The 23159-nt window shown below is 33.9% G+C and overlaps 2 protein-coding genes and 1 long non-coding RNA gene across 3 annotated transcripts; 1 reads left to right on the plus strand and 2 right to left on the minus strand.

The window, feature by feature from the left end:
- The first annotated feature begins 483 nt into the window (after positions 1-483).
- LOC123723163 lies at positions 484-914 on the plus strand. Its single transcript, XR_006756661.1, has 3 exons — positions 484-495; positions 722-784; positions 873-914. It is a non-coding gene; the product is annotated as an uncharacterized LOC123723163 (long non-coding RNA).
- Positions 915-5053: 4139 nt separating this feature from the next.
- Positions 5054-6562, minus strand: LOC123723371 (putative nuclease HARBI1). Its single transcript, XM_045685950.1, has 3 exons — positions 5879-6562; positions 5725-5798; positions 5054-5632 (listed from the first exon to the last, which is right to left on the minus strand). The coding sequence occupies exons 1-3, from the start codon at positions 6277-6279 to the stop codon at positions 5070-5072; spliced, it is 1038 nt and encodes a 345-aa protein (XP_045541906.1). The 5' UTR covers positions 6280-6562; the 3' UTR covers positions 5054-5069.
- Positions 6563-20469: 13907 nt separating this feature from the next.
- LOC106714741 lies at positions 20470-21962 on the minus strand. Its single transcript, XM_014507849.2, has 4 exons — positions 21737-21962; positions 21286-21376; positions 20951-21058; positions 20470-20623 (listed from the first exon to the last, which is right to left on the minus strand). The coding sequence occupies exons 1-4, from the start codon at positions 21960-21962 to the stop codon at positions 20470-20472; spliced, it is 579 nt and encodes a 192-aa protein (XP_014363335.2).
- Between the last annotated feature and the right edge of the window lie 1197 nt (positions 21963-23159).

Raw genomic sequence — 23159 nt, forward strand, 5'->3', positions numbered from 1 at the left:
GTATAAGTCCCTTATGCAATTTACGAATTTTCGATTGGGAGGGACTTGGTCATGAAAATCTGTGGCTGGCTTCCGGACCATTTCAAGGTGCCAGCTGACAAACTTTCCACCGAGATACAGCAAGCTGACATTAATTTTCATTCATAGTAGCATATAAACGATCACCAGGGAAATTTTTATTTGAGAGGAAATGACTGAAAAAAAATTTTTTTCTTCATGTTTGGGAGGTCGCCACTGCCCACCCCACCCACGGAGTCGCAGCTGACGGTCGCGAGTATTCATAGTATAAGTCCTTTATGCATTTTACGAATTTTCGATTGGGAGGGGATTGGTCATGAAAATCTGTCGCTGGCCCCCGGACCAATATATATAGTTACTTATCAAAATGTTTGTTTTTAGGTGATGAACCAAAAACTAGTAATGAAATTGAAATAAGAGCAGCAGATAATTTGCTTATCATTCACACAAACACAGATAATATAGGTGAACTGAGTGGTACGTACAAGCAAATAATAATGCAGAATTGGGAAATAATATTATGGTTTTATTCTTTAAATCTATGGCTCGGTTGTTAATGGAACAGAGCATATGCAGTATGTATGGTGATCGAATGTTTACTGGTTTGTGTGAATGGTGACTTGTGTTATAAAATCACTCTACAATTTTTTGAAATCATTACTTCTATTATTATATTTATTATTAATTTCCTTAATTTTTTTAGATTCTCAAAATAAACTTTCGGAGCGAAGCAATAAGCCTTGTACAATTACATCTAATAAATCTGGTAATTTTTATTACATTTTCTTAAAAATAGGAATATTCAATTCTTTAATTACTAATAATTTAATATATTAATTAAAATCATTTTACAGATAACCATGAATTTACCCACTGCCTCACTACAAATGATTTACCTGAAAATGTACCTAATACCAAAACCTCAAATCTCGGTGAATATAATTGACTCTAATCATAGTTAGATTAACTAAAACTTTATTTAGGTTTTAGAAATATTTATTATATTGTTAAATATATTTATTGCTAAAACCTTTTCAGGACAAGTAAAAATCAAAAAAACAATTACAATTACAACTTAAAAGGCATGGCAATGATGTCAAGCAAGCATATTTTAAAGCGAAGCTAAGAAATGCTAATTTAGAATACAGAAATATGATAAGTAGACATAAGTTAGAGATGCAAATTCTTACATTCAGATTAAATAAACTAAAATCATTTAAAAATAAACATTGTTAGATTGATTCCTACTTTTTGCAATTCTTTTAACATATTAGGTCCTTACATATGAAATTGGCGTTTTGTATGGGAGGAACAAAAAGTCGAATATTTTTTAATCCTTACTATCCTTACTAATATTATAAATGCGAAAGTAACTCTGTCTGTCTGTCTGTCTCGCTTTCACGCAAAAACTACTGAACCGATTTAAATGAAATTTTGTACACAGATAGTCTAGAGCCTGAGGATGGACATAGGCTACATTTTAACGCGAAAAAGGGGTTGTAAGGGGTTGAAAGTGGGGGTGAAAGTTTGTATGGAATTATCGTCATTTTTACAGGTAGAAGGTTGTAACTTATTTTCAAGGCTGCTAATTTGATAAAGATAAATATGAAATTAAATTTTTGTAAAATTTTACCCCCAAGGGTGCTAAATAACAATAGGGGATGAAATTTTGTTTGGCAATATGTGAAGTTTTGTTGAATGTTTTCTTTAATATGTTTTGCTATTACCCTTACCAATATTTAGTCTAGAGCCTCAGGAAGGACATAGGGCACATTTTAACGCGAAAAAGGGTTTACAAGGGGTTGAACGTGGGGGTGAAAGTTTGTATGGAATTTTCGTCATTTTAACAATTGGAAGCTTGAAACTTATTTTGAGGTTGCTAATTCTATATAAATAAATATGAAATTAAATTTTTGTAAAAAAATTACCCCCAAGGGTGCTAAATAACAATAGGGGATGAAATTTTGATTGGCAATATGCTCGGTTTTGGTGAATGTTTTGTTTCATATGTTTTGCTGTTATCCTTGCCAATATTTAGTCTAGAGCCTGGGGAAAGACGTAGGCTACATTTTAACGCGAAAAGGGGGTTGTAAGGGGTTGAAAAAGGGGGTGGAAAATTGTATGGAAGTATCGTCATTTTTACAGTTAGAAGCTTGAAACCAAGTCTATGACACGGTAATAATAATACCGTGAGTGAGAGAGATACAGTTATACCCAATTCCTGTGACGTGACAAAGACAGGCATAACTATCTTCTGTCCCTTTCTGCGTACCAGGCTTTGGGGTTTGTTTGGAACAAAGGTTGTCCCCAACAAGCAACCTAGGTTGTCCCTAACAAAGTTTGACATTCGTGTTATTTTTCGAAAATTGTGAGTACTTAGTCGCTGTAATTGTGTAAAAATATTTTGATATTTCAGTTTTAGTTAGGTAAAGTTTATAAAACATGGTATACTGCTGTATTGTTGGATGTAAAAGCCGTAGTGAGCGAAAAGAGGAAAACATAACCTTTCACTCGTAAGTACTGTAACTACGCACCTATTCAAATGTATTCATACAAAATAAGGAAGAAAATACTAAATAGTTGTTCTTTACAGTCTTTGTAATAACTAATATGTTAAAATACGTGTAAAATCAGCTAAAATAAAATCGTATTTTTCGAACATTATGCGCCCAAACGCAGATGTCATTTGTGTCAAATAATATACTGTGGATCTGGGAAACAAGCGGCCATATTAAACTTCTTTTCAAATTGGTTGGTTATTACCCGTAAAAATAATACCACCATCTTGTTGTAAAAATTACCCTGAATTTAGGGGAAATAAAGTATAGTATTTCTAATGTATATAAATGAAACAATTCACATTTTTTATACTATTTTCAACAGATTTCAAAATGAGTAGTTTTTAATTCTGGTATATGCTGTGTTTTTTATTGATACTTTCTTATCCCGTTGATTTTAAAGAGTATATTTTTTAATTTGTCCCATGTAAATTTTATCGAAATCGGTTACTTAATTTCTTAGAAAGTACAATCAAAATAGTTAAATATTAAGTAGTTTTACATATAGTGTTCACTGTAATGATATACAGAATAATTTAAAATTATATGACTTTAATATTGGTATGTTTTTTATAGCTTTTTAAGAAGACTTAGGGCTTCGTGCATATCGAAGAAAAACAGGACATCGTTTGAATGCTGGTCTAATGGACCTAAGACTGAAGAGATGCCGCGCTTTGTTGAAGCGGTACGCGGGAAAAAATTTCGGGAAATTCTTTTTTTGGAGTCACTCAAGACATCCTAGATTAAGGCAGCCGCCGATATTGACATGGACCTCGTTCGTGCTGCGATAGACAACTGGCCGCGCAGATTGAAGGCCTGTATTCAAAATCACGGAGGTCATTTTGAATAAACTTTAGTGTCATAAGAATCTATGTTTTGTTAAGTTCATTTTGGTATATAAATGGTCACATAATGAATAAACTTGTTTCAATTATTTTATATTAAACATGTGACAGAATTTATGACCTGACTAAGTATTACTAAAAAATCTGTTTACCTAATCTTAGTCACATAAACAAAAATTACGCATTGTTTTTTATATTTTTTACATTTATTAATTACAATATAATTGGGAATATATAAATTGGTATATATTAAATTATATCGTAATTATTCATTTTCGGGACAAAACAAATAACTGGTAACCCCAATCCTTTTACTTATATATAGGTATAGTCTATAGTACTCTCTATCTGTCCCTTACGGGTGAACGCGCATGTCATATCTATATAATTCTTCATCTGAGCTTGAAACTTATTTTTGAGGTTACTAATTCTATATAAATTCTATATAAATAAATAGGAAATTAAATTTTTGTAAAAATTTTGCCCCCAAGAGTGCTAAATAACAATAGGGGATGAAATTTTGTTAGGCAATATGTAAGGTTTTGGTGAATATTTTGTTTAATATGTTTTGATGTTACCCTTACCAATATTTAGTCTAGAGCCTGAGGAAGGACAAAGCCTACTTTTTAACGCGAAAAAAGAGAGCTGAAAGTGAGGGTGGAAATTTGTATGGAAGTATCGTCATTTTTACAGTTTATTTTTTTTAAACTTATTTTTAGGCTGCTAATTTGATATAAATAAATATGACATTTTAAATTTGTAAAACTTTTACCCTAAAGGTTGCAATGTAACAAAACGGAATAGGGGATGAATGTTTGTATGGGAAGATGTTTATGTGAATATTTTTTAAGTTTTATATTTTTTGGCATTTTCTATAAGTTTAAGTAAAAACCATAACAACAACATAATTCACGACCCGTAACCCAGAGGGGTAGAGACCCAGGACTTACATTTGGCGCGGTCCGGGCACACCTCTTTCTATGTTCTTCTACATACATCAAAGCATAGCACGTTGGTTAAATAAAATAATTAGCCCAAAAAAAATGCTACCCAAAATAGTATTTCACGCGGACGAAGTCGCGGGCACAGCTAGTATAATATATTTAATTAATCAAAGTATGAACCATTATTTTCTATGCACTTTTGCCATCTCATAGGTAGTTCATTGATCCCTTTACTAAAAAAAACCAGTCGGACGGGAATCAATAAAAATCTTTGAAGGCGATTTGGACTGCCCCATCGGAGTTGAATTTTTTCCCTTGCAAGAAGTTATCCAAATTTCGAAAAAAATGATAATCTGTTGGAGCAAGGTCCGGGGAGTACGGAGGATGTCTTAGACTTTCCAATTGAAGCTCTTCTAATTTAGTAGCCGTCTGTTGCGCAGTGTGTGGTCTAGCGTTGTCGTGAAGCAGCAGTGGCGTGGAGCGATTGACCAGCCTAGGTTGTTTAGCCGCTAGCTTTTCCATCATGGTTTGAATTTGGAATTCCTTACCAAAGAGGAGAAATTCGTGATTAAAGTGGCCAGTACGAAAAACGCCAATTTCATATGTAAGGACCTAATATTTTTAGGTTTAACACTGATTTTATCATATCCTTTTAATGAAAGCCATGGAAAATTAAAGTTTGATTTGTAAAAATAAAAGAAAGTTCAAAAAGAGAAATGTGTGTCAATTAATGTTGTCCTAACAATAAAGTTTTGATTGGACTGGATGCTGATAGGTTGATCTACAGACTCCTCTGTAATGTCATCTGTGTCCTCCTCTAACACTGCATCATTCTGTGAAAGTGCAATATTGTGTAAAACTGCACATGCTACGATGACAGGTGGAACATTTTTTAACTTCAGTCCCATGCCAACTTGAAGACATGGAAACCTTCTTTTTAATATACCAAAAAGCCTTTCAATTGGGTTTCTCGTTTTGATTTGTGAGCTGTTGTATGCTTCTTCAGCATGCGTTCGTAGATTTAATAGTGGCGTTAATAGGTAGGGTCGACATGGGTAGCCACTATCTCCAACAAGTACCATTGCGCCAAAATCTCCACGCTCAAATTGAGCACATAAAGGTGAATCATTAAAAATTGTGCTATCATGCACAGAACCAGGCCATCTGGCAATAATGTTTCTTATCACTAAATTGGAGTCGCACACTACTTGCACATTAAGTGAAAAGTATCCTTTTCTATTCCGGAACAATTCTGAATTAGATCCTCCTAAAAGTAAACATAAACATGAGTTTTTCTCACCTTTTAAAATAAACACTTTTTCGTCTAGTAACAATTAGTAGTTATAGGTGAATATATACCTGGTGAATTTATTTTTATATGAGTGCAGTCTACTGCCCCCACTACTCTGGGAAACCCAGCAATTGAGTAAAACCTGTAAGACATAATACAATTAACGATTGAAGAAAAGTTCGGAGCAGGCCGAAGCGGGCGCAGACAAATGTCGCTACAAACCTATTTGCGATTCCGATATATTCTCGTTCAGTCGGCATTTTTATATAAATACTTTTTAACTCCGCTATCTTTGATGTTATCCTATGCACGATTCTATTTACTGTTGCTTGTTCAACATTGAATGTATCCCCTATCACTCGTTGGTAGCTGCCTGTCGCATAAAAACGTAAGGCAATTAGTATTTGGTCTTTTGAACTCAACGCTCTGTTCCGTCTTGTCAAAGGCTCGATACTTTTTCCAAATATGGAGTCCAAATATAAAACAGTTTCTTTCGATAAGCGAAACCTTGAACGAAACTCTGCATCCGTGTATTTTTCAAACGCATTAATTTTCTTTAAGTTTCGCCGACACACGCTAGGCCTCTCATTGTCCGAAAGCGATGATAATGATGAAACCGACATGTTAACACCTTAGATTTTCACTTTTAAGATAGCTCGCGACCACTCTTAAATTGTTGGCGTACTTAAGTCGACATGACAGTTCTTTTGACAGCAAAATGTCGTTGAGTGACGATCCAGTATAAGAAGTGTGATATTGAGTGGCCTTTAAGCATGGCACGACTTGATTGGCATCAAAGTTGAGTTGCGTCTTTAACTGACTTACGAAAATTGCATATTGGAGTTTAAGCGTGGTCTTATAATTTAAGACGCTCTTACATATTTAAGTGACGTTTCAGTATTCGGGCATAAGTCATGTATGCTACTAAAATAAATTAAAAAAAAAAAATAACCAAAAAAAAAAAACATATGAAATAGGCAGAATTTGATTCCCTAACAAAAGAAATTTGCAACGTCTCCGGCGCTTTGGGATGAGCAGCCCCTCCGTCTTTTATTCACACCACACATTTCATTTCAGTTCAGTTTTACAAATACAGAAGGTAAGTAAGATAACACGGTTAATGGAAATCACAATCAAAAAAAGAAAACTTTGTTTTATAATTACGACTGCGCTGAAGATGCGTATGATTTTAAAAGTAGCAAAAGATGACCGTGACTATGTGATTTTTGAATGCACCTGAGCCGACGCAACGACAGGTAATTAACGCAAACTTCACACGAAGCGTTTCTAATGCGTCGGCTAGAGGGCGTTAGAATCGATATTTACTTATTAAATTTTTATTCATATTTCAAATAAAATATATAAAATGAAAGGTAATAATTTTATATAGTTGTAAATATAAAATTAGTAATTGTTTTTTTTTATGTAAGAAATGATTGAATGAATGTGTACTTGTAGGGAATGATCTAATTAATGAATGTGTGCGGGTATCTGTGTGCGTGTGTGAGTGTGTGTGTGTGTCCGCCACAAGTTTAATAATAGCGTCGGAAATAGGGCATGAATTTAATATTAGAGCAGATAGTGGCAGCGAATAAAATAAGAGGAACTTATTATAATAACTGTTTTATTGTGCACCATTACTCGTTACAAAATCACACACTACAGTCCACCATTATTCAGAGAAGGAAGAGGAACATAGATTAAAAATATATCAAAGATTGTCAATATTGTACATCAACACCCCCTTCCAATATTACAATCAGATAAGATTCATATCCTGACAAAAAGATCTAAACTTACTGTAACTCAACGACTTAGTCATTATATCAGCCAACTGCTTGTTAGTCTCTATATATGAAATTTCCACTAACCCTTTAGCAATCAAATCCTTAACAAAATGAAATTTTATATCAACATGTTTAGACCTCTTTGTTTCCCATGTTTTAGCCATTTTAATTGTAGACATGTTATCTTCAAAAACATATATTATCTCTTTATACTGAAATATCTCACTTAATATACTCTTTATGAAAAGACTTTCCACTAAACAACTTGATAATGCATAGTATTCAGACTCACAACTACTAAGAGCCACAACAGATTGTTTCTTAGATTGCCAACTCAAAACATTATCATTTAATTTTATAACATAACCTGAAATACTCTTTCTGTCATTTATATCAAATGCAAAATCAGAATCCACATAAGCCTTAATTTTTAGAACATCAGACTTAGATTTCACAAAATTCAAAGTAACATTAACAGTATACTTTAGATACTTTAAAACATTTTTCAACTGAGACCAATGTACATTATCATAGCAATTTTGAAAACGTCCAAAATATGACACAGCAAAACACAAATCTGGCCTTGACCCTATCATCAAATACATCAAGCTTCCGAGCAATTCTTTATAAGGTAATTTACAATTCACATTTTCATTACTCTTAGTTAAATTAAGCTTAGGCTGCATAGGAACTTTACTTGTCTTACAATCAGTCATATTAAACTTTAACAATATTTTCTGTATTAAATTAGTCTGACTCACAGTAATATTACCATTTTCACATTTTTTAATATCTAGACCCAAAAACTGAAATTCTTTTCCATTTCCCAAAACATGAATTTCCATTACTGTAGATAAATACAATTTGATATTTTCTAACTCTTCTACACTATTAGACATCATAAAGAAATCATCAACCCATATTAAAATATAAGTATTCCCTCTGAAATACAAGCATGGATCTATTTTGGATCTAACAAAATTTATTTTTAATAACTCCAGATTTATATGATCATTCCAACTTTTTGGACTTTGTTTTAAACCATACAGTGACTTTAATACTTTACAAACTTTACCATTTACATCACATTTTAAACCTCTAGGGAGTTCCATATAAACAGGTTCCTTTAAACTACTTTTTAAGAAAGCTGAGCGAACATCTAATTGTTGTATATATAATTGCCTTTCTACTGAAATTGAAAGCATAATACGGAGAGTAGTCATACGTGCAACGGGTGCAAAAACATCTTCCTCAACAACACTAGTCTGCTGATAACCACGTGCAACTAATCTTGCCTTTTTGCGAGACCTACCATCGACTAACTTCTCAGTAAAAACCCATCTTGAGTCAATAATCTCAGTATCTCTAGGTATATCTACAATTTCCCAAGTACCATTTGACTCTAAAGACTTTAACTCCTCATCAATTGCTTTACTCCACTCAGGTTCCTTAACTGCATCATCATATGTCTCGGGTACACCCAAACAAGTAGGTAGAGCCAGCATATCTAACTCAAAATCCTGTAAATATTTAGGTCTCTTTCTTATTCTAGACCTTTTATTCACTTCAAGCTCACTACTAGCTCCTGGTGTAGGCTTACAATTGTTACTTATGGAGACATCTGATGACCCAGAAGGTGACTTACTACCTTCCCCTGAACTATTTAAATCAGTACAAATTGACTTATCACTAGACACAGATCCATTGACAGGTTCCTCAATTATGTTATATTGATCATTACACATATTATCATCCTTAACATTTTTATTCCAAAACTCATCAAATATAACATTCCTCGCTGTCTCTACCTTTCGGTCCTCAGAATTCCATAATCGGTAGCCATTATCGCAATACCCTATCATAAACAATTTCTTGGTTCTTTCATCTAACTTCCCTTTTCTATCCTCTTTATGAATATACACATAAGCAGGACAACCAAAAACTTTAATTTTACTCAAATCAGGCTTAAAACCATACCAGAGATTGGCAGGAGTGGTGTTTTTAGGCAACACGGAAGATGGTAATCTATTAATTAAATACAAAGCACACATAACTGCTTCACCCCACATCTCCTTCGACATACCACTCTCAAATAAAAGACATCTAGTCATCTCTACTATAGTTCTGTTAAAACGTACAGCTTTTCCTGATTGTGGTGGATTACGAGCCATTGAGTAGCTAACTCGTATTCCCTTCTGTTTACAAAAAATAAGAAATTCTTTAGACTGATACTCACCTCCCTGATCACATCTTACATTTTCAATAGAACAATTAAACTTTGCCTCTACTAATGCAACATAAATTTAAAATTTTGCAAAAACCTCACTTTTGTTTCTCATTAAATACACAGCACAAAAGTTACTAAAGTGATCAATAAAACTTACATAATAATTATAACCATCATGTGTAGGAGGACTTATTTTACCACATACATCAGTTGAAATACACTGTAAAATTCTTTTTGCTTTTCTATCTTCTGGCAACTTTTTAATAAATAATAAATAATAAAAATGTATTTATTTCAAGTAAATCTTTACATTTAAGTTGCCGGGGCTTCCCAAAAAGTAGTCAAGAGACACTTGTGTAGGGAATGCCTCGCTCTTCCAGTGTACATAGTAGTTTAGATTTACATTTTATCATAAGGAGTAAATAATTTTCAATATTAACATTTCTTTGTGAGATTTATGCGTGTGTTTGTGTGTGTGTATGTGTGTGTGTGTGTGTTTATGGTGGGTCCAATGAGAGCCAAACCTAAATTGTTATTGTAAGAATTTGCTCAACTTCGTCGTAGGTGAGGGCAGAGAGCCAGCCCTTTAGTGCGCGCCTGCACTCAAACAGCTGCATAGGGTATATAGATAGTACTCGATGTATTTTGTTATAAACATAAGGGCCACGTGATATATATTGCCGAGTGGCAAAGACAGTGCGGGCAGGATATTGGGGGGCAACAGCATGACACCGTCTTTTTTGAGTTTTTTACTATCAAGGGGTAAAGTCTTGTGGTATCCTAAAATCAAATGTAAAATGTATAGTTTTCTTACAGAAAGCAAATTTGAAATTTCGTATAAGGTTTTGGTGGGGTATTTAAAAGGTTTATTGTACATCACTTTGATCAAGGACCTTTGTGCCCGTTCTAAATCTAAAAAGTTAGTTTTTCCTGCACCACCCCATATTGAAATGCAGTATGTTATTACTGATTGAGCGAGAGCTATATATATATTATTTAACACCCTAGTATTCACAGCGCGTCTTAATAATTTGAAGATCCACATGAGCTTCCTTACCCTGCCTATAGTGCGTTCCAGGTGTTGATACCAGCACAATCTACAATCCACAATCACTCCAAGGTACTTAACACTGCTAACTTTCTGGATGGATGGGCAAATACAAGTGTTTAAAGAAGAAGTGCTACAGGAGTGAATTTTAATGTCAAAATCAGGTGGGGGTTGCGATGTTATGTAAGGAGCAAAACATACATAATTAGTTTTTTGGGTATTTAGGGTAAGAAGATTATCTTTAAGCCATCTACTAACAATAGCCAGTCCCTTCTCAGCTTCCAACTTAACCTTATTCCATGTGTTAGCTGTAAAAATGATGGCTGTGTCATCAGCGTAGGACACTATTCTTCCCCCAAGGCTACCTAAGTTGCAGAGACTGTTGATATATATTAAAAATAGTGTTGGTCCGAGGACACTGCCCTGCGGGACTCCAGTAGTTACGTTTTCCTCTACACTAATGAAATTGTTAATTTTTACCGCTTGCATTCTGTTATTAAGGTAACTTCTAAGAAGTGAGAGAGCAGTTCCACGGAATCCGATACTTTCAAGCCTGCGTACGAGAATCGGGATAGAGACGGTATCAAAGGCTTTCTTGAGGTCAAGAAAGACCACAAGGCACTTCCTACCTTTATCGACTTCCCTTGTTATGACAGATGTAAGATCAGAAATAGCGTGCTGCGTTGATCGCCCCTTTCTAAAGCCATATTGGGAGTCAGACAGAATGTCATACTGGTTCAGGTAACTTACTATTCTGGAGTTCAAAAGTCTTTCAATAATTTTAGAGATAGAAATCAAGACAGAGATAGGTCTGTAGTTGCTTAGGTCGCAGCTATCTCCACACTTATACACAGGAGTCACAATGGAGCGCTTGAGGAGGTATGGGAAGGTTCCTGTTTTAAAACATTGATTGGCAAGTTCAGTGATTAATGGAACTATGAAATCCTTGCATTTTTTTAAAAAGGATGTAGGAATTCCATCCCAGCCTTGAGCACTATTTGAGTCTAAGGATGTTAAAACAGATTCTACTTCCTTGCAATCAGTTTCCAATAAAACAAAAGAAGACGGATGACACTCATATGTGAGACTTGACTTAGAGGGAACATGTTTATTAGAGATGTTCTCGGCCAAAATTTTCCCGATGTTAGTGAAATATTTGTTTACATAATTTACAGAAACTTGAGGACTAGGTTTAATATTAAGTAAGTGGGCATTAGAACTTTTGGGTGTCTTATAGTGGGTGATTTCGTTAATAGTAGACCACAAAGCGCGAGGGTTCCTAGCACTAGCATTAATTTTATCTCTGTTATATTTATTTTTAAGTTTTTTTAGGAGATTGATACAGAAGGTTCGATATCGCTTATAAGTTATGATTAGGATTTGATTGTGGGGATTTGATTTAAGTTTTAAATATATATTATTTCTCAATCTAATACACCGTAAGGCACCTGGGGTTATCCAAGGCTTTATAATTCTTTTACTACTAGTGACAATAATATTCTTAGTGTTAGATAGTAAGGCCGTTCTGACCATCTCTATTAGTGCAAAAGCGTAAGTATCAGGGTCCTTAAAGGTATTAAAGAAGGACACATCATTATTTATTAAGCTTTTATAAGCATTTTCGTAATTAACCAGAGTTTTGCACCTGTTAGGAACAGTTTGTACACCCTTATTTAATATAGATAACAGAACAAGACAGTGGTCTGTTATTGTTGTATTTAAAACTGCGGTAAAAACCGTGTCTTTGTTGTTGTGTCTCAAGAAAACGTGGTCGAGGCAACCGTCTCCCCTTGTCGATAAATTATGAGTCGCGAGTAGCCCATGTAATGATAACATGTTCAGATAATTTATTCTATTCGTTCTTTCTTGGGCTGTCTCTGCGGGAGAAATAATCAGATCGATATTAATGTCGCCTACGATCATTATATTTTGACAGGGGGTAGTATTTTCAAGGTAACTGTTGAGAGATGAAATAAAATTACTTGAGTTAGGAAATGATGGGGAACGGTAAATACCTAAAATTATAAAGTTAGATGTATATAACTCAATTTCGGTGGCGTTTTGAAGGTTTAATTCTCTGAAATTCACTGAGTATTTATTACTGATGTATGCAACTACTCCATCACTTTGGTTAATATGGTTTTTGGTTTGGAAAGAAGTATAGTTCATTAGTTGTGGAATGGGTTTGTTTAAGTTTAACCAACATTCTGTCAGGATTAAAATGTCTATATGATATGGTATTTGAGCCAGAGTGAGAAGGAGATCGTCAAAATTTTTGTATATACTTCTAATATTTTGTGTTAATACAATAAAATTATGTGTAGAATTATCCACCTTTATTTTTAAGTCTTGTATATTACACTTTAATGACTCAGAGATATTAATATGATCAATTTCATTTAATGTATTAAAAGTATCCATCAAAAATTACTTTAGAACTCTTAGGGTTACAGGGGAGGTAGGTGAAATGTGAATGTACTACTATAGTAACAAAGTTAGATCGTGGATTGTATCGGTATTCATGTATAAATCCAGTTTGTCCGGTAGTAAATTGTGTGTAAAGTGTTGTATGTATGTGCTTTGTGTGGTATTGAATTATAAAAGAATATATGAGTGCAATGACAGTGTTAATGTATAATAGTGGGATGTTTATTTGCTTACTAATATGTTTTAAATAATCTTGTAGGGTGGCGTGAAGTGTGTCTGTGGAAAAAGATAGGTATCTATAAGTACGGGATATATATGTATATTTATGTAAATTATATAATGGCAAGCAAGATAGTGTGTAGAATGGGTATAGATGTACGAGTGCGCTTTGTTTGGGTATAAACTGTTTATGTATTGTGAAGTGTAAGTATACCCTTGAGTGTATAAGAGCACATACTGTATCAGGGTAAGTTCGTAGGTTATTATCCCACTTACGTTCTGGTTTAACTTGAAGGTGAGCTTGAGTTGTGTGTATGTAATGAAGTGATTGGTTGTGTGTATGGGGTATATGTGTGTTTGTATGCGAATGGTGATATAACGACTTTAGTGTATATCTGTTGCAAGTATTTGTTATTGTCTCACAAGAAATTTGTACAAAATAAATATGTAAGAAAAATAGTATTATTAACAGAGAACTTAAGCTTAAGGTTAGTCATAGTTCTTGCATTAGCTGATGAACTTGTGCTTCGTGTGGGATAAGGACAATTTTAGAGGTGTCATCTTTCCTTACCAGAACTTTTCCCATAGAGGTCCAACAGTACTTAACTTTTTGAGCTCTTTTTAGGTCTCGGGCCAGGAAAAACAGTCGTGCCCCCTTAGAGGTAAGATGCTCGGTTACAAAGATGGGTGTGTCTTCGTTGCTCGTAAATCCAAGGTGCTTAGCTTGCAGACGTGTTTTGTTTTTAAGATTAAAGTCTTTCACCTTTTTCAGGAAGTCTATTTTCAGATTACAGGACCTAAGTTCGACGATGATAGTGGGTTTTTTCTCGACGTCACCCTTTGATTTCGCACGGTGTATATCATTAATGTCACGATCGTTTAATGGGAAATGAATGGACTTAGAAAGACTTATAGCCATTTGTATCAACTCTTCTCTGGACTCCTGGGATTTTTTGGGGACATTTCTAATTTCTAAGCAAGTTTTACGAGAAATTCTTTGTAGATCCTCAACTTTGTCCTCTAAAATGGTGATGTATTCTCGGTCCTTCTGAGCGCGCTTTTCAAGATCGGCTATTTTACCGCGGTATTCCTCATTTTGAGCGGTTAAAATTGAGATAGCATCGTCGATTCTGGCGTTGGATTCGGTTATTGCCTGCAATTTATTATTTATTGCCTCTAATTCCCGATTTTGTCCGCCAATTAACGATGTGATTAAGTCCATGATCTCATCCTTAAAGATATTTAACTGATTGGGAGAGGAAACTTCCCTGGTACGTTTGTTACGTTGTGTGATATTCATACTGGGTGTAAGGGTTCCTTCACCACTATTTACCGGGCGATTCAGTGATGAATCAGAATCAAATTGTGATAATTGAGCTAGATTTTTGTCTGCCCTCTGCGATTGGTAAGCAGTTGTTCTTTGTTGTGACATCTTAGTGTAGGCTTATTGAGTCAATGACTGGACGAAATCGTAGTTAATTGTGTATATATGTTTATTTACTCACTCCTAAGGTAAGCGGGGCAGACGCGACGACAGGCACAGGCGCAGCTAGTTATCTCTTGTGTGCGTATAGCACAGTCTCACTCAGCCTAGTGGGCGGGGCTAAGTACAGTGCGTGCAGCAGTAATGACGACAAGCGCAAGCGACGCTAATTGTCTTTATTCCTCACGTAGTTAGGTCTCATTCTGCCAAGGTGGGTGGGATCACTTAAGTAGCAGCTTGTTGGTTCTTATGTTCTCCTGGTATATTGATTTTATATGATCGATTTAAATTTGAATAAATAATTTTGAAAATTCAACACAGACACTGACAACACGACCGATTAGCACGGAATCCGGGGGGGAAGAGTAAGTAGTTTTTAAGATATGGTAACTTAGTCTGCTTACCCTGTAAACATATTTCACATAAACTTTTAGATGGATACCTACAAGAGTGACCCATTCTCCTATGCCACAGATCTGTAATACCAATACTGTTACTCACATTGACATTTGCACATTCAGATATAGCTGTCAATTTAATTACATACAAATTGCCAAATGTGTGACCTGATATAATTACCACACCATTTCTTATTATTTTTACAACTGACTTTTCAAAAGTTATCTGAAAACCTTTTTCCTCTAATTTTTTTAACAGACAATAAATTAAACAAAATATTTTCACAAATCAATACATCCTTAATAGTGACACTGTTCCCTACATCAGATAAACATTTCAAATTACCTCTCTCTTTGGCAGTCACAAAGTGACCCGCTTTAGCTACATTAATGTCTACATAAAGCGTCTATAATCACTTTTTACTATATGAGAACTTGCCCCGCTGTCTATAACAAACACTATATCATCACAGGACTGACCAGCACTCAAAGCAGTATTTTCACTTGTAATTAAGGTACAACCTGCAGAACTATTTTCCTCAGCAACAGCACCTGTTTCATTCTGTGATCTTGCCTTATACTTAAAGCAATCTGCCTTTTTATGACCAACTGATTTACAGAAGTAACACCTAAAAGGCTTTCTTGAATGTTGCTTGTTATTCTTCACATAAGCTGACCTTGCCGCTAATGCTCCTGGGAACTGAGACGAGTCTGAAACCACATCTCTCTTGACATGACGCTCCTCCTCAGCCAGTAAAGTGTTCTTTACATACTCCAGTGTAACCGCAGATTTATCTTTGTTACAAAGAATATCCATCGCAGAAACCACACTGTCATATTCAGAAGGCATTGCTACTAAAAGCTGACTAACCATTTCATCCTCTTCAATCTTCCCTCCGGCACCCATGACATCTGATGCCAATGACTCGAAGATATTTATAAAATCCTTAAGAGGTTTATCATTACGAAACTCCAATTTGCGCCAAGCTTTCTGAGCTGAATCCAATGACTTCATGCCCTTCTTCTCATAGGTAGCACTTAAGGTGTCAATTATTTCCCTGGCTGTCTTTTTATCTTTAATCATAGTCAATATACTATCAGCCAAACTTTGCACGATGAGATTCCTGGCTTTTACATCTCGTTTTTTAAATTGTGCCAACATTTCCGGATCTGTAGGCTGCACTTCGTCCAACACCGATAAAACTTCGTGTTGCTCCAGTACCAACCGGACTCTAAACAACCAGTTACTATAACTTACTGTGCCATCGAAAGGCTTTATCCCCATGAGAATTGATCTGCCTGCCAAATTCTCCATGGCTAAGCACGTTTCGATATTCAATCGCACAATACAAAATGTCTGCCAAGTTCACTCTTACTCACTGCGTCACAACTCGAAGTCGCTTCACGGTTATGGCTTCGGTCTTTTCTGGGCCCATAACCTATTAGAGCAGATAGTGGCAGCGAATAAAATAAGAGGAACTTATTATAATAACTGTTTTATTGTGCACCATTACTCGTTACAAAATCACACACTACAGTCCGCCATTATTCAGAGAAGGAAGAGGAATATAGATTAAAAATATATCAAAGATTGTCAATATTGTACATCAACATTTAATTAATGTTTCTAAAGAAAAAAATGGTTATTGTGAGAAAACTATAAAAGATAGATATATGCTATCGCGGACTTTTATTTAGCACATTTAAAGAGCTACAATTCGCCATACATCATTTTTATGTAGGTCTTATAGTTTAGCCTACGTAAGCGCTGAAAGCAAAAATGTCCCTAATTTTCGCAACAAATTTTGAAGTTATATTCAAAATCTACTAGTCTTCTAGTTATTTAAAAAAAAAAAATGGGACCCATCTGCAAGCACTACCTTTCGATTAAAATAATTTTTATCAAAATCGGACCACCAGGGGCGGAGATTCGCAGTAACACACATAAAAAAAAATAAAAAATTCAGTCGAATTGATAACCTCCTTCATTTTGAAGTCGGCTAAAAAATAGAAAACGGGGTAAAAATTATCCTATGTCCGTTTCCTGGTTCTAAGCTACCTGGCCACCAATTTTCAGTCAAATCGATTCAGCCATTCTTGAGTTATAAATAGTGTAACTAACACGACTTTCTTTTATATATATATATATGTATATATTAGGTCCTTACATACGAAATTGGCGTTTTGTATGGGAGGAACAAAAAGTCGAATATTTTTTAATATAATATATTTAATTAATCAAAGTATGAACCATTATTTTCTATGCACTTTTGCCATCTCATAGGTAGTTCATTGATCCCTTTACTAAAAAAACTAGTCGGACGGGAATCAATAAAATCTTTGAAGGCGATTTGGACTGCCCCATCGGAGTTGAATTTTTTCCCTTGCAAGAAGTTATCCAAATTTCGAAAAAAATGGTAATCTGTTGGAGCAAGGTCCGGGGAGTACGGAGGATGTCTTAGACTTTCCAATTGAAGCTCTTCTAATTTAGTAGCCGTCTGTTGCGCAGTGTGTGGTCTAGCGTTGTCGTGAAGCAGCAGTGGCGTGGAGCGATTGACCAGCCTAGGTTGTTTAGCCGCTAGCTTTTCCATCATGGTTTGCAATTGCTGACAATAGACATCAGCCGTAATAGTCTGGCCAGATTTGAGATAACTATAATGAACAATACCGGCACTAGTCCACCAAACGCTTACAAGTAACTTTTTTGGGGTTAATTTTCGCTTGGGGCAGGATTTGGCTGGCTGGCCAGGATCCAACCATTGCGCTGAGCACTTCCGATTATCGTAAAGAACCCATTTTTCATCACAGGTAATGATTCGGTTTAAAATACCTTCATTATTGTGCCGGTTTAGTAATGTAACGCAACAGTCGACGCGCGTTTGCCGGTTTGCTTCAGTCAATTCGTGAGGTACCCACCTTTCAAGCTTTTTAATCTTCCCAATTTGCTTCAAGTGAATTAAAACAGTTTTATCACTAACATCGCAGCCTGCAGCTAACTCGGACGTGGTTTGCGATGGATCCGCTTCCACAATAGCCTTCAACTCTTCATTATCAACTTGAGTCTCGGGGAGTCCACGGGGCTTGTTCTGCAGATCGAAATTTCCAGAAGGAAAACGTTGGAACCAAAAACGAACTGTGTTTTCTTTTGCAACACGACCGCCATACACATCATTCACCCTTCGAGTCGTTTCCGCAGCACTAGTGCCACGGCGGAACTCGTACTCGTAAATAATGCGATATTTTAAGTTTTCCATTTTGTAAAATGAGTGACGCAAACAGAAAAAAACAGAAGAAAAAAAACAAATGAATGACGGTCATCGAACCACAAATATTCTGAAAATTTGACGTCAAAATTTTATTTTCTAAAGGTCGCTCCGAATTTTTATAAATTTCCAAGTTAAATACTTTATATCTTTTTAAAAGAGAAATTTATAAAAATTCGGAGCGACCTTTAGAAAATAAAATTTTGACGTCAAATTTTCAGAATCTTTATATTATTTTACACTTAAAAAGATGACATGACGAGAAAAAAAAATTAGAACAAAAAAATCTGATTTTCGGCAATTTTGGAATTTTTCAAAAATTCTGAGCGACCTTTTAAGAATTTTTTTTTAACCTGTCCTTTGGTGGAGGTTCTTAAAACATAGTAAACTCACATATTTTCACACGAGAATCGAAAAAAACAAAAATTTTATTTTTTTGGGCCACCCTAATATATATAGATTAGACATGATGTTTTATTTTTAAATGTTTTTTTAATTTAGGATAAAAAATAAATAGACCAATGTTTTTTATAGAAATATTTATTTTCCTTAAACTTTTATTTAAATTACATCTAAATTATATTAATAAAAACAAGTTTTATTTAGAAATCAAAGCAAAGAATTAATAAAATTTAACAACAAACAAAACATAGACATTTCTCTGTTTTTTCTAAGAGATAACATATGACCATACAAATGTATAATAGTTTTCAGATATCTTGGCAGCTCTTAACATCGCGCAAGTCGCAGTAATGGAGCGCAATGAGTTTCGAAGCGCGCACATAACCTTGAGCTGCCAAAATATTTGAAAAGAACTATAAACTGACCAAAACCACAGTAAGGTAGAAGAATTAATAAGGAAATTGCCACAACATTAACACAAACAGTACTTACATAGTACTTCAATAAATTAAAAATAAATGCTGCCAAATTTAGAATGGTCAATAAAGGACTACTTGTTCATTGGTTTCTGAGACCAAAATCCGTGTATAAAACATATTATCTTTTTTATCAAAGGTATTTGAGAGGGATAACGATATGTTTTATTTAGGAATTTCGGTCTTAGAAACCAACTATAAGTGGTTAAAATTAGTATGTGAACTTTATTAAAATAATTGGAAACTTTAACCACAGTATTACGAGATATTAAGTCCGCTATACATCTTCAGTTAAAACTGTTTGTAGCTGGTTTAAAAAGTACATTTGTAATAAACCCATGCAATGAAAAAGAACCATTTGAAATTATAATTTTATCATTAAACCTTTTTTCCTATTTCCACGACGTAAATACCTTGTATTCTTATTTATGGGAATATTTTGCGGAATTGCCTTTTATAATTAATATATTTAAATAATTAAAATTAACTCTCACATAAGTAGAGTGTTATAAATAAAGAAAGAATAGAAAATGTTTCATATTAGCTTATAAAGTCAAACCTGGATAAGCGAGAGTCCGGATTCGAAGGACTACTTCCAAAAGCGAGAAACTATGGATGGAGAGAAACCTCTAAAAACGAAAAACTCTGGATAGAGAGAAACCTCTTAAAGCGAAAAACTCTGCATAGAGAGAAACCTCTTAAAGCGAAAAACTCTGGATAGGGAGAAACCTCTAAAAGCGAAAAACTCTGGATAGAGAGAAACCTCTAAAAGCGAAAAACTCTGGATAGAGAGAAACCTCGAAAAGCGAGAAAAATCACGCAAAATCGCGGTTCATTGGATTCTCACTTATCAGTTTTCGACTATAAGTATTATAACAATTGTAACATAACTTTTATATGTAACAATAACTTGCAAAGTAAAAAATTAAACTTTAATATATTAGATATATGTAAAGAGAAACCTGTCTCTTATATTAATAATATTTAAATCAACTAAAACAGATAATAAAAGTACAATTCCACTGCGGAAATACGTATCACATTTAAACAAGTTTTTCAACAATGGAAACCGACAGCATTGTTTTATTTGGCTCTCCTCGCGTTAAAGTCGACCACAGCCTGTACATCCTCTTTGAGAATTTTAACCATCGCTATATTTTGCTTTCTATCTTCTGTGATAACATCTCTCATTCTAGATATCATCTCTTCAAATATTTCATCAGACATATCTTGTAATCTACAATATCATTACTGGTCAAATAAATTAAACAAAAATGTCGACAAATTAAAATGATTTTTAAATTGCATAATAATTGTATTGTCATCAAAAGTGCAGTTTAACAAATTTTTAGTTTCATATTTTAAAAAAAAAATTAATTATAAAACACATTCATCCAAATAATTAGATACTAGACTTTGTGAAAATGTCATTTGACATTCAAAATGCAATTAGGTCGAAAATATGTCAAAGTAACATACATAATTGCAGCATTATAGCTCTTATGACATTTTTTGTAAGAGATTTAATACTAATTGGGAAGGGATTTAAATTCTCTGACTATACCTTTTGAATTTGTAATTGAGATCCCTCAGCGTCTCCTCGTACACCTCGTGGTGTACCCTCTTCAACTCACTGAACCTCTTCTGTGTCTCCACAAATGTCTTGATGAATCTAAAAAAATAAAATATTTAATGACTATTAGCGAATTTAGTTACACAATTTACTACCCTTCACATTTTGCTACCCCTTTACATTTTTAAATTCAAAATTATTTATTTTCGGACGAAAAAAATCTATATTGTGTCACTTATACCACTTCCAAGAAAATTTTACTAGCCCTGACCTTTTTACCATCCCTTTATTTTTTTACAGACAGACAAACATCAATACATTATTACCTTCTATCAGTGTTATGATGTATTTCTACGAGCGTTGTATCCAATTTCTCCAAAATACATCGAATATTCTCATCGTAGCTATGTCTTTCATCTGGGGTCATTTAAAAAGCAAAAAATAAAAAAACAAAAAAAAATTAGTCATTTTATATATAAATTCAAATGGTTCTTTATTTTTATTTTTTTAATTTTGTCATCATAAACAGTGTAGATATTATTTTCTTGGTTTATACGTGAAAGTTTGATTTGAGCAGTTACAGAAATTAATTTGAAATTTTCGTTTAATAAAAATGTTTAGAACCCCACATTTTGTGCCTCGATTCTTTGACAATGTACAAATGTTTTCAGACATCTTAGAGGCTCTTAAATTCTTGCGAATCGCACATGACCTTGAGCCGCCAAGATATTTGAAATGACTTATACACATATTTGTCTAAAATAATAGAAAACTTACCTCTACTAGTGCTGGGTATACATTGATCAAACCAATTATTCACAAAAGAAGAGGAGATATTCTCTGAGCTGTGTATTGGGGTATTAGATAATACACTTTCTATTATCCTTTTTTTATTAATTTCTGGTAATTCAGAAGATTTTCTTTTAACTAATTTATTCACTAAATCTCTTAAAGATTCTCGCTTTGATGAATTTATATCTGAATTACGTGTAACTGTCTTCATTGTACTAGATTTATTTGATAGTTTTGTTTTGTAAAACAAATTTCTAACTTGTTTAATATTATCCGAATCTATAGAACCGTTGCTTTGTGATTGATTATGATTCGGTGGTTCATCATGAAATAATATTATTGGAGATATTTGTGATTTCCGAGATATATTTCTATTTAAATTATCCGATATTCTAGAATTTATTTTAGATCTAGAAACAGACTTATTTGAGATGTAACTTCTAGGTTTATCTAGTAATTCATCGACACTATGATTCGAACTTGTATCAGAATTACGAAGAGATGGCAGATATTTAATAAAATCATCGGAAGGTATTTTTGTCATCTTTATCGGAGAATTTTTCTTCGTACTAACACTTTCGATATTATTTCGAAAACTTCTATTCGATGTTAGGTTTATTTGATCTTCTAGTCTTTCGTTTTGAAGTTGCAAATAAAGCTCTTTTATAGATTCGTTCTGTTCCTCGATTTCGAGATTTCTCGGTTCGATGGTTTTATTTAAAATAGCCTGATTTGGTGGTAAATCTTTATAGCACAGTTCGAAATCTCCGTGTGCGGTTATAGGACGTATACCAACTGTATTAATTGATATTTCTGAGTTGGAATCCGCTGATATATCTATGACATATCTTGTAGGATCAATCTCATTTCTTCTTTTATTCTTATTTTTATTTTTCTTAATGGATTTTATCAAATCATTTTTTTTACTGACAACAACCTTTTTAGTTGGCGTTTGTTTTTTCTGAGAACGCAATATTCTAGATGATTGTGAATTGTCCTGAGAATTTTGATGAATTTCAGCAAAATGTTCGATCTCTTGAACACCACATTCACTAGTTTGATCCAAATCCATGAGTAAATTTTGTGTTGTATTACAATTTTCGAATTTCTCAGGACTCTCTACGAACATTTCTCTAATCTTTTCCAATCTTTTAGGTGAAGCTGAAACATTAGCTACATTCTTATTAGGAATTGTTTCCACGGTCAATCCCGGCAAAGGACTTACTGTGGTATCAAAAGTTTCATTACATTTTATATAATTTGTAATTTTATTTAAATTTTTCTTTTTATTTTTCAAAGGAGATTTTTTCTTTTTCTCTAATTTAATATTAACTCTTTTGTTATTTGCTTTGTGTTTGGTTTTAACATCTTGTAAAACTTCCATTTCATGTTCTGTCTCAATATTTGG

This window comes from Papilio machaon, chromosome W (genome assembly GCF_912999745.1).
Source record: "Papilio machaon chromosome W, ilPapMach1.1, whole genome shotgun sequence".
Taxonomy (NCBI): domain Eukaryota; kingdom Metazoa; phylum Arthropoda; class Insecta; order Lepidoptera; family Papilionidae; genus Papilio; species Papilio machaon.